This window comes from Corvus cornix, chromosome 8 (genome assembly GCF_000738735.6).
Source record: "Corvus cornix cornix isolate S_Up_H32 chromosome 8, ASM73873v5, whole genome shotgun sequence".
Lineage (NCBI taxonomy): Eukaryota > Metazoa > Chordata > Aves > Passeriformes > Corvidae > Corvus > Corvus cornix.
Genome location: NC_046338.1, coordinates 21,447,454 through 21,459,711, shown reverse-complemented (window position 1 = coordinate 21,459,711; position 12,258 = coordinate 21,447,454). Strand labels below are relative to the sequence as shown.

The 12,258-nt window shown below is 38.0% G+C and overlaps 1 protein-coding gene across 6 annotated transcripts in view; it reads right to left on the bottom strand.

Annotated features, from left to right (window-relative positions):
* Positions 1-12,258, bottom strand: part of GPSM2 (G protein signaling modulator 2) — a 28,460-nt gene that overhangs the window by 12,136 nt on the left and 4,066 nt on the right. For 4 of the 6 annotated variants that reach the window (XM_039556552.1, XM_039556554.1, XM_039556555.1 and 1 more), the window contains exon 2: positions 5,377-5,676. The exons of 1 other annotated variant lie outside the window; for it this stretch is intronic. In XM_039556552.1, coding sequence (XP_039412486.1) covers positions 5,377-5,438 — 62 coding nt within the window. In that variant the 5' untranslated portion in view covers positions 5,439-5,676. Of the gene's footprint in view, positions 1-5,376; positions 5,677-7,259; positions 7,282-12,258 lie in introns of those variants that run through there. One more of the 6 variants, XM_019291486.2, reaches the window with a different exon arrangement.

Here is a 12,258-nt window from a genome sequence, read left to right as displayed (position 1 = left end):
GTTGCTTCCTATGTAATTCAATACTCCTTGGAACTTCATTTCTTATACTGGCACTGCTATGAAAATTCTCAGTGTAAGAAAAAATATCTAGGTTCAATTTAAGACAAAATGTATGTCAATTTAAGTTACTTCACTGATACACCATGATTCCAGAACCCACTGGAATATTTTTTACTATTATAACAAGTAATTGTGTAAGTATACAGGTATGAAATACTGCAGTCAGAAATGAGCTTGTAGAATATTACATTTTGAACATGAACAAAAGCTGATAGAGAACTACAGTGCCAAAAACCATTCACATGCATTTTTGCCCCTGTGAGTTCAGGAGTACAAAATGTAACATTTCAGTAAGCATTAAAAATTTTATCGAAACATCTCCTACTTTCCAGTTTTGAGATGCGAGGGAAGCAGGGGAGCAGAAGATGAGAAAGACGACAGCTCCAGGTCTCAATCTTGAAGCAATATGGTTCTCCAGCTTTTTCAAGATACATGCACTTTAAAAAGCTTACAAAAATGTCAGCATTCCGGTTTTTTAAAGATTTTTTTCAAAATGAAAACTCAGTAAGAAACATTCTGTAATTGTTGAAAAAGCATGTGCTAATATTGCCAAAAGGTGGACAATCAAATGCTGCCTTTTGCAAAAGTTATTTTAATGGAAACACCAGACCACATGTTTTGACTGGACATAGTGATGAAGTTTTTAATATACCTGCAATATTTACATTTCTTTATTTTTCTAAACTAGAAAAAAATTGATGATACAAAATTCTACTCAAATCTGAACAGGAAGAAAATATTTTTGAAAAACCTAATGACTTCCGAAAGAACTAGAACTGGGATCACAAGTACAATACAAAACACAAAATACTACCATACCTGCTGTTCTTCGACATGCCACAACTAAAGCACAGCAAAATGACCGACATGTTTGACTCCTGCAATCAAAAGCACTGTCTGTTTGGTAGTTGGTAAAGATGCTGACAGCAAAAGATAACTCCAGCAAGAAGTTCTTGCCAAGCCCAACTTCTCAGGTTGGATATCCATAACACATGCAGTATTTTTAGGTTTGGAAATTCTTCTCAGAGAAGTTAAAGCATTCCTATTTGCTACAACACACCACTTGGGTCTCATTACATTGTGCATGTGTTGAACGTAAGACAGAAAAAGGCAGAAATGATTACACCATCACCAACTGAAGGTTTAAGACTTAAAACATTTCATTGGGTAATCTTAATCCTATCCAAAGAGGTTCTCTCCGGGCACCTCATGTTAAGTGACATATCCAATTAGAGTGACAGCTAGAAAATATGGTGCTTCTCAGTACACAGATTTGGACTATTACAGAGCCACACACTTTGGATTTTTAGCTTGAATGGCTAAAAAGAACAGAACTTTCAGCAAAATGTGTGTGTGACGTAACAGTCAAAATGTTACACTGCACTCTGCTTCCATAAGTGAATTTATTCCATTAAATTAAAAAAAAAAAATTTAACTGTGATACATCAGCCACATAATCAGTGAAGAAAAGGCAAAGTTAAAAAAGGTACAAGGCCAATACCAGAGAGTGCTGCAGTCTGGTAACTCCCCTGAGAGACTGCATTCATTTCATTTCACACTACACCAAAAAATGCCAAATGCCAAGGCAGCATTACCATTTCATCAGGGAACTTGAAACATAATCATTTGACTTTGCAACCCTAGATTTATTGTAGCTTATAAAAATGAAAGATGTGGGGTCTTTCATACAGAACACAACTAAGAAGCAAAAGGCTTAGACTGATGAAAATCAGCTGTTATTACAGCATTTCAATTCAACAGAATTACAGGAAGGAAATGAAAATGGGCATTAATAATTGTTTGAGTAAAAAAAAGAATGCAAAAATTAACACTTCTCTTGAGCACAACTCTAGAGAGGTTGTGTTAACAGGTTGCTAGAATCTGTAGAGCAAATTAAAGCTTTAATTCCATCTGGATCCAGTCTTTCTGACCTACCATTTCAAAATCTAAATAAGCTATACAAAAATAGAACAGAGAAAATTAAATATTTATTTCCACAGTTGACTGCACTCAATATTAATATTTTATTCAGGTTATATAAGAGCTATGAAATCACTCAGTTATTTTAAAAGTTTCAAAGTACCAAAACTGGATTCAGAAGAGGTTTGGTTTTGGCTTGTTTTGTTTTTTTCCTCCCCTCTGCTACTTAAAGGGCTCTCATGCAAATTAACACTTTTTTTTGGTTTTGTTGGGGTTCTTTGAGCTTTATGTAGGTGTTCTCCACCTGTCACTACTAATGGTTAAACAGCACTTTGGCAGACTAGACAGGGCCAGGTTAATCAATGTTTTAGGAAGTCATTAAATAGTTACAAGGAGAATATGACATTACTTTCTCTGTTCCCAGGGCTGAATTGAATTATTTACTCAACACCCAACGGCCAAACAAGAGATTCAATGTATCTGCTGAGAGGAGAAGAGAACAAGCCCCATTCATCTGTGCACTTCTAATGAGATTCTGTTCCTGCTGAACAGGATAACGTTCTCAGATATTACTTGGAAATGCTCACACAGGGCTTCATTTTCTTATGCTGTTTATAGATGCCTGGACCTGTTCTCTGAAAGGCTGGCATCTCCTGAATAATTTCTCATTTGTAAAACTACCTCATCCTTATCTGTCCCTTGAAGCTTTTACTCTTGCACAGCTCCCCGGTTTTTTTTCTTTTCTTCTTTTCCCCCCCCCCCCCTTGTTCTTCTCTGACCTTTTTCACTTTCTATTTTAAATCTTTATTATTTCTAAGAACATAAATCCTAAGTATATCACATCCTTGTTTTTGCCTCCCTCCCTTCAGCTGTTCTCATCTTACAATAAGGACAAGAAAACTGGTAAGAATGAAGGCAATAAGACACATTGATTACTACGATCTCTGAACACAATTTAGTTTTACTCAGTTCAATTCCAACTAAGAGGACATTTTGCTTTTGAGGGAACACAGCTGTCATCAATTTGCCATGAAACACGATACAAATAACACACCTAGAGTCAAAACAATTTACGTTGTTATTGTAATTACATCTCTTTAGTTCAGATGCACAGCATTACTAATGCCACAGCATCCTGTAATAAAGCTCACATTCCTGACTCCTGTTCTTACTCTTGGCTTCTCCACATGAGCAGAAGAGAAGCCTCCACAGTGACCACTGCAAACAGCTCCACCACAACTCCACTGCAGCACTGGTTCCGTCAAAATATGCTTGATGGTGAGGTTAGAAACAAACAAATCAGACCAAAAGAAACCACACACCTGAATTCTGGGTTCTTTTGCTCCAGTCAATATAAAAGCAGTTATAAATTTTGTTGTATGAATTTAGCAGGCCAAAAGAAGCAAGTTCTACAAATATTCACATTACAGATCATTTATTCATACGGATCAAGTAATATTAGCATTTTGTTTTCAGTCACTAAACAATGAAAGAAGAAAAAATAGTCTCCTTCCACCAGCATAAAAATTTTTATAGCTGCTAAAGTGATACTGATCAACTGCTGTGGGGTTAAAGAAATGAGTCAGGAGCAGACACACAGTAAAGCCTTTCCTTAGGAGTGGGCTCCAACTTCTTTAAAATCAGTTCTAATGGAATGCCAGAAGGAAGGAATGAGTAGTCAGAGCCAAACAAGCCTGGGATAATACCTGCAAGTCAATTTTTTTTTAAAACTGGTAACTCCCTCCCCAGTAATTTATGACCTTTTTTTTCCTGCACTAAATTTTAAACTCCAACCAAATAAAGTATTTCCAAATTATAGCTATCAAAATCATCATAAAATTTCAGTTCAATATACTGAATTACTCTGCAGTTTCTCTAAGTCTTAGAAAAGTTTAATATTTTTTTAAATTAAAAGTATTTTGCCACCATGCTTTTAAAATGTTAATCAGATTACAGCTCTTGCAGGAAAGTTTAATAAGGTCATGAATATTGTTATTGTTGATATTTTTAATCGCTCTCATTCAAACCTGTACTGAAATACAGCATAAAGCAGTAATACATTGTACCCTGACTCTGCTTGCCAATTTTTTTAAAGGTTTTTTTAGCTTGTCAGTTTAAACTAGACAATTGGCCATGACACATTTTTCACCCATTTACTTCTATAATAGTACCCTGAACAGCTCCTGCTTTTATTAAAGAGTGAGCAAGGACCTTCTGTAATTGTCTGGGGAGGACCGAGAGCATCAGCACCAGCATGGTGGTAGAGGAATGCTGGGAAGCAGGTCCCTTCAGGAAATACTCAGCACAGAACTATCATGCTTACACACTTAGGGTCAAAGCCACAGGATGAAGATTTTAGCAATATAAAGAAAGAAAACAGTAAATCACAGCTTATTTGCTAATTTTTCTCCTTACAGAGCATGAAAAAGCTTCTCCAGCGGGTTGCACTGCTAGCCAGGACACTGGATTTGTATGACATGAAGCAAAGTACTTCTCTTCTATGAAATGGAAGAGAAGACCAATCCAACAGCAATCTAACATTGTCAGAATGTTGAAAGGATTAATTTTAAACCATAGCATGTGCTGTCTTACAAATATAGGTAGTGCCTTATTGCTGTTAGCTAGTGATGAAAAGGTGTCCAAAGAAAGGATGGCCAGGGTAGGGGTGGGGGGAGCACACAAGAACCACATTTTTTATTTATTTTTAAACAATCATTTCAGTCTTCCAGTGTCCCTTCCTATTGAATGAGCTGCAAGATTTGCCCTTCCAAACACCATGCACTACACAATGCTTCTGTAGTTCAGCTCCATTAGAGCGAGTCTGCAATGCTAACACGTTGTCCCATGTCTGTAAAGGGGATTCAGAAGAAAAATGCTAAAAGCTCTCAGAAGGGAAATCCCATATCCTCTTCACTTGCAAGAACAGTATTTTTGAGTCCAAGGCACCAAGGCAGTTTTCATCTACCAATCAGACCTCTTTACCTTAAGCAAGGAAAACACCTCATCATTCATCGAAACAATAATGGGACAAGTACAGAGAACTTTAGCAGACAAAACTCAGCAATTTGCATAGGCAGCCCAACAGCTAAAAGAGGGAGCAAGTATTACCCTGCAGGCATCATACAATTCTACCCCAAGTACAAAGAAATACAGACAATAATGTACTATTCCGCTACCATGCAAGTTCCAATACTACACAATCATGTAATCATACTAATATAATCTGCTACATAGCAAAAGTGAATTTTCATCATTCAAAAATCAAGAAAAAAATAGGTTTAATTTTCAGTTTCAATAACACTACTAGCAGAGATACCAAACTATTTGTTGAAACTTGTTTAGCTTTCTATTATTAATAGCACTTATTAATTTACAGCAAAATTACCAGAGTCTTACCTGTATCGTACGTGAAAGGAACGATCTTCAGGCATGCTTATCAAAACATTATTTTCCGCCATTGAGTTACATTATCAGTAGAGAAAGTAATACTGTTCTGTAGTAGGGTAAGTACTTTTATGGAGAATTGTTGTCAGAGCACCATTCCAGTTAGTATATTAAGAAGCTGGAGTAAAGATATCCTAAGCTCCTGTAGAAAAACTCTTCTTTGTTACTGAGGTAAGGAGGTCACTGCCAGACATCTCAGAAATGTTCATGTTCTTTCATCTGTGGCCCTTTAAGCTCCATTCAGCCGCATTTCTGCAAAGGGAACACAAGATGCTTGCCTTGAAGTCTCATAGTCAGTTAATAACGCATCAGCATTTGCAGCTGATGTAAAAGCATAACACTGCTCCTACCAAGCAGGAAATGTCAATCAAGAACTTGAAGGCAGAGCCAAAGCCTTCTACACAGACATGGCAATTCCTGTATGCAAGCAAGAAAGCTGAAGAGGTTTAACAAAAACCAACACTCTCTTCTCTTGGAGACTTTGAAGTATTTACCCTTGTTAGTACTCTTTGGCCTCATGAAGTAACAGGCAAAAACCTTAAAGGATGAAAGGCATAATATAGAACAGATCCCAAAGTGCTTTACATGTAAACACTGCTGCTGAAACACTGATCATCAGCTGAAGGCCAGAAGTGAGAAATGGTTGGCACAATCCCATCTGGAGATTGTCCCACCTGGAATACTGCAAGCACAGCAGCCAGCAAGGGTTTAAGATCCATATTCACTTTTCTCCTCCCTGCTCCCAAAAGAAAAGGGGGGAGGTATGGGAATTTGGAGGGTGAGGAGTGTAACACTGGCTTCTTATTCAAAAACTCTGCAGCACTGCGATGTGAGCTCCAAACTATGATTCAAAGAAATTGCAGAAGCCAGCATGGAAATATTAGACATGTTTAGGGCTGGCTGGGAAAAGATTAACAGAAAAGAAACCCTGTAATCAAAAGTTTACCCACTTTTAAACATATTTTTAGTAGAGATAGTGACATATTTATGCCTCAGTACTATTACCATCTTTTGCAAGTAAACACAGAGTTGTGTAATTCACAAATGCATATTTCATCAAGAGACTGCAGAGCTGTCAAAATGACAGGAACAGAGCTCAGATTCAGAGCTGTCACAAGAAGAATATGTAAACCTCTATATTTAATTGTCCATATAGGCCATGCCTTTTCCTCTCATTAGTTTTATCAAGTCCCAGCTGTGAAGATTCATGCTTCTTATCATCCTCTACCTTGACAGCAGCCCTCAGACAGACTATCCGCATTCTTCCAATTAAACAACTATTTTGCCCTTCCATGCTCATCACTACAATTATTTGGCATCAACAAGTGGGTGTGGGTGTATTTTTGCAATTATGAAGTATGACACCCACAGGTTACAATACCACTGCAACCCACACACTGGGCAGGCCGTGTTCCAGGTATTCACTCTGTGGAAGTTTGTCCAACCTCACATCAGGTAACTCATACAGGCAGATGGCCCTAAGCCACCCAGTCTACAGCACCCCCCCGCCCCCTCCCATGAGCACTCCTGCTGCTCAGCAAATCCAAGGGATTTGGAAGTTCTCTTCCACAGAGGGACACACGACAAACTAAAAAGTATGTACTTTGGCAACCTCCACAGATCATGAAATGATGACTGTGGTAATTTGTTTGCATATTTATATGGTAATGGTAACTAACTGAATAATTTAAAAAGCTTTTTTTAAAAATAAAAAGCCAACTTTAATAAAAAAACCCAGTTATACTTAAAAAGTACATCAGAAGATCTGCATTTGTTTAAATATCAGTTATTTTTAGCAGTACATTTCACATCAGCTGTTTATAGTTTCACTATACCTGAGCTACACTTCTGTCCTCATCCTCTGATTGATGCCACCATCTCCCAAGAGCTGGAACCACTACTCCTGCTTTCTTCCCTCCTTACTGGCCATACAGCACATTCCTAGTCTTGTGAGGGTGATACGGACACACCCACATTGGCCAACACATCATCATCACCGATCCAACCAAAATTACTGGGTCTGCTCTTCATACCTCACTTCTTCACGCGTAAGTCATTAGGATGTCAATTACACCTTCAGCCATGCCAACGTGTAATCAGTAACCAAACCTAAATCATATTAATTAGAGTGGGGAATACAAAATTCAGGGGGTGGAAGTCTAACACTTGCACAGACAGCATCTCTCAGGTGTAAACTGGCCTTGGGAGGACTGGAGTACAGCAAACTCAGCCTTGCTCTTTCAACTGCTGCACCCTAACTACTGAGAGCATCTCTATGTAACCAAGCCTTGACTGAGATGGTGATCAGCATGGAATTGGCTCATGGGACACAGGGCTCCAGCAGAAAAGCCTAAGGAATTAAGAGGCCTCAGGAGAAGTTCTACACTGTCAGCACAACTAACAGTGAAACAGGCGTTCTCCTAAACTTGCGTTTTTAATTAAAATTTTATGTAGCTTGAAAAAGTCACTTGGGGCTTACTAGGAAAAAAAGCTGTATTAATACAATCCAGCTGCTTTAAATTTATTCTCTCCACACCTCAGAGCAATACAAAATCTCTATCCCCGTTGAAGAGCTGCCTTTCAGGAAAGCATAAATAAAAAACTGAAGTTGTATACACAACTTTTACATGCACAACTTTACTAAGTACAGGAATTTCTAGGGTTTTTTGTAATTTAAAAGTAGCAGCAAAAAGTCTGCAGAGAAAAGATTGGGTCCCCTTCAGAAGTGGAAAATTAACCTGGTGTTACTAATTACATGGTTGTTTGATACTGAAAACAGAAACGAACAGCAGCATTGCCACCCCCAAATCAAATGAAGCAAGGCAGAAGTTGGGCAATCAACTGTGGCAGCCACTCCTCAGCCCACCACAGACAAAACGTGCACTGTATCAACTCTTTTTCAGGAGAAAACGGTGAGCCATATTTAGGGATTACTCACCCTGGCTATCAACAGTTAAAGGATATTCAATTAAACCATGAATAAAATGGTAAATTTGCCTCAATTCAATGCTTGATCTAAAAAAATGTACTTATTGCTGTCAGAAAGTCACTTTTCTTTCTTTTTTCTATTAAATCACAGATTTACATAGAAGCTATATGAATACAGATGGAGTCTGCATGATGAAAGTACATCTCAACCTTCCATTAACATCCCTGCACTGAATCAGTGATACAAATGCCAAGACTGGAATGAGGCTCGCTCTCTCTCAAGAGAAATTCTAGAAGAAACCAAGGCTCCCCATCTTTAATACTAATCAGTATGTTTCAAATTCCTGACAGTGATAAAACAATAGTTGCTACTTCTTTCCCAAAAGCCTGTATGCAAGCTAATAGTCCTAGTCATCACAACTTCCAGACAGGTGTTTCATGTTTTAAGGCATTTTCCATTTGATTACAATTTTGAGTTGCAATTATTTGATTACATACTATAAATTTTATCTCAATGGTAGACAATGAGTTTAATCAGGTTGCAATTCTTAAATACACTGAATGTCTACAATAGATCCTTTCATTTTAACTTTTGACAGAAAACACTATTTCTGCACAGGTGAAAATTCATCAGCAAGCAACATAAAGCCAATACTGTGATTTATTTGCAGTACACAGAACTAATAGTCACAATACAGTGGGAGAAGATTTTTTTTTTCTCCTTCATTACCTCAAAACAGTATATTTTAAGCAGCTTCATTTGCTCCTTCCCTCAACCCACACCTTCTTTCTTCGAATTTGTCAGAAGATCAAAAGTACTGCTTTGCTTATATAGTCACATGGCTGGGCAGCTGACAGACCCTGACCGGTCACTTGGGGGGCTGGTGCAATATCAAACAGTTCCGTTCCTTCTGCCTTTCCCTAAAGGAGATGATCAAGTCATGCCTTCTCTCCCCATCTGCTATTTCTCACAAATCTGTGGGAAAGGAGTATCTGCCAAATGAAGTCATCACTGACTGAGAGATTCAAAAGCTATTAGAGGAAAGTACAGATAGAGGCATCAACTGCATAAATTGCATTTCCTGAGCAAAACTAGTGACAGGGACTTGTTTAAAGATTAAGACAAATTTCCCAATGGTGAACAAAGTTTGAATTTCCTTTCAGAAAGATGCTATGCATGGGTAGGAGAAAAAAATGAAAAAAAAAAAAAGATGAAAAGAAGCTTGAACTGGGATCATCTGAAAACAAAACAGAGCTTTGCATACCCTGTGAATGAAGAAACAGACGGCACAACAACAAAAATATACCAACAGTTCCATTACCAAAATAGAGATCAGCTTGGCTTCAGTCCTTCAGAATACAAAAAAGCATATAAATACAAATAGCACAAGTAACACTCATAGCATTCTCTATTTTAGTTTTCAACGCTGTTTCAAGGATATTATCTAAATTTACCTGAATTAATGAATAAGCCTAAAATGAACCACCAAAAAAACCCTTAAAACTTCACATCAAGTTTAATACTGTATTTACATGGTAAACAGCATCATCATTAGCATTTCTGCAGTTAATACATATTCCTCTGTGACTGAAACTTTACGTAAATGTGTGCCATGCTGCGGAAAAGTTAATTTGTCCAAACCTTGAGCACAGTACAAGTGACTAGTCATGAGAGTGGATCATGCAAATGTAAGAAACACCGTGCTAAGACGAGTTACTCTTGGCAGCTTAATTTCAACAGCCTCTGACAGCTGTTCAACATCTGATTAGCTGAGAGCACATAGAAACCACCTTCACTGATGAGGTGAATTTGAGGTTTTATTTAGGATCATGATGATGTGGAGCAATACCTGCCCTGAAATACTGCCTTTGTCTCCTGATGGATTTCTGTGTTGAGCAGAAATCCCCAGAATAAACCACAGGGATTCTTTTAAAAGACTGGCTTAGCAGCATGCAAGCCACTTTGCAGCATACAATCCAAGTGCAGCTCACATCACACATTAACACACAGAAGAAGAAAGCTGAAGTTCATAAACAGCTCCCTGAGCTGCTCCTCCCAGGTGTGAGTGATAGAGCTCATGCTGCAGAGCCTGTATCACTACAGAGCATGGCAAAGGCCCCACCTAAACATCCTATGCCATAGGCTCATCAGACAAGCTGCAAATAAATTAAACCACTATCTCATGCTCTTGGTTCAGATGCTTCCTCCTCCACCCCAACTATATTTACCATGCTGACTTATAAATATGGGCCCACATGAATCTAAGATGCATTGCTGAATATTGCAGACAACCCTGGAATGGCTGGAAGGGGTGGCTACTGCACTGGCTTTGGCCCACAGGTGATGTTCTTTCAGCAGACTTGTAATCCTATCAGCACACTGCTCCACAAACCTGGAATTTCACTTACAACAGTCTAACAGAGTTGGAATATGGAATATGAGGTTTTCTCTCCTTTGCCCAAATGACATGCACAGAGCCATCTTTTATATAGGAAACCATCATTTCCTTGCCAGAAAGAGAATCACCAAATTGTAACTGAGAGCATAAGTCTAGACAGGCATTTTGTAACCAGAACTGACAGATGCAGAGCTAACTACCTTTTGTGAATCAAAAGAAAGGAATTACTATAGTGAGGGAGGGAAACTTGACTCCCTTATCTCTTGAAATTATTCCATCTCCCTTTTTAGCCAGTTAATGCCCAAGACCTAATGACAGTAACAAGCAGTCTTTCCAGATAATCAACAGAAGCACAAAAGGTTATAAAAGACCAGAAAAATACCAATAATAGAAGTTAAGATACTCATGACAACTCTATTCAAAAAATTAAATTAATTGCTAAATTAATAATTACACAAATACTATCACTATCTGTCACAAACACCTGAGTAATCTGATTGTTTTCTTCATTCCTCTCCCTAATTTCTTTCTAGCACTGTACATAAACCCAAATGAAAGAAAAGGGTTTCTGCCCAATTATTTGAGTTTCCTCATCAATTTACTCTAAATTAGTCATCAATATGACTGCAGGAAGAGAAACCCCCTAGTGACAAAGGAGCACAAGTATCCCCAGAAAAGTCCCAAGTAGGACTGCAAACTAATTTTATTGAAAATATTAATAACTGTATGAAACAAGGTAGGGAAAATATTGTATAAAACCCAAAACTACTTTACAAGATATAAATCATACTGGTTTATGAAACTCTATTTGTATTTTTTTAAAAAACTTTAAAAATATCCTAGCAATAAGATAATTTTAAATCTTGAGATGAGTAATGAAAAAAAAAAACAAACGCTCCACAACAATGACAGGCATCAATCATTTCTGAGACAAATTTTGCTCACAATGAACTGAGGCTCCCAACACATCCACAACTAGAAATGAAATCATGGACTTGACACTAGAGGAACACAGCTCCAGAGCAGAGTCCAACATCTAACCTAACTGCTAATATGGCCCTGCATTATGACAGACATGGTAAAAGAGATATTCAATTTATCACTCAATTTGTACAAAGTTTCTTTGCTTGGGGTTTTCTTTATTTCACTGGTTCCCTAAACAACAGACCCTGCTCATGGTAGGTTCTAAACAGGTAAAAGAAGGTTCATCTCCTTCATTTCACAGGTTAACTGCTCTTGGTTGCCCCTGCACTCCCACCTCTGGCATAGCTGACTGGATGCCTGACTGTTAAAGGCAAACAGAAGTCCAGGAGCATTTCCACCTGCCCTCTGGCATTTCCAGTATGTACTTTCCACATATTCTGTAGATTAGGAAGACGATTTTTCCTCTGTTTGTGGAGTACCTAGCTGAATTGAGTGTTTGGGGCTTTAAGCAATGCTGAAGGTCTGCAACATGCCAAGCCTTTCAAACTCTGTATATCCTGCTTATTCCTTTTTCCCTTCTTTT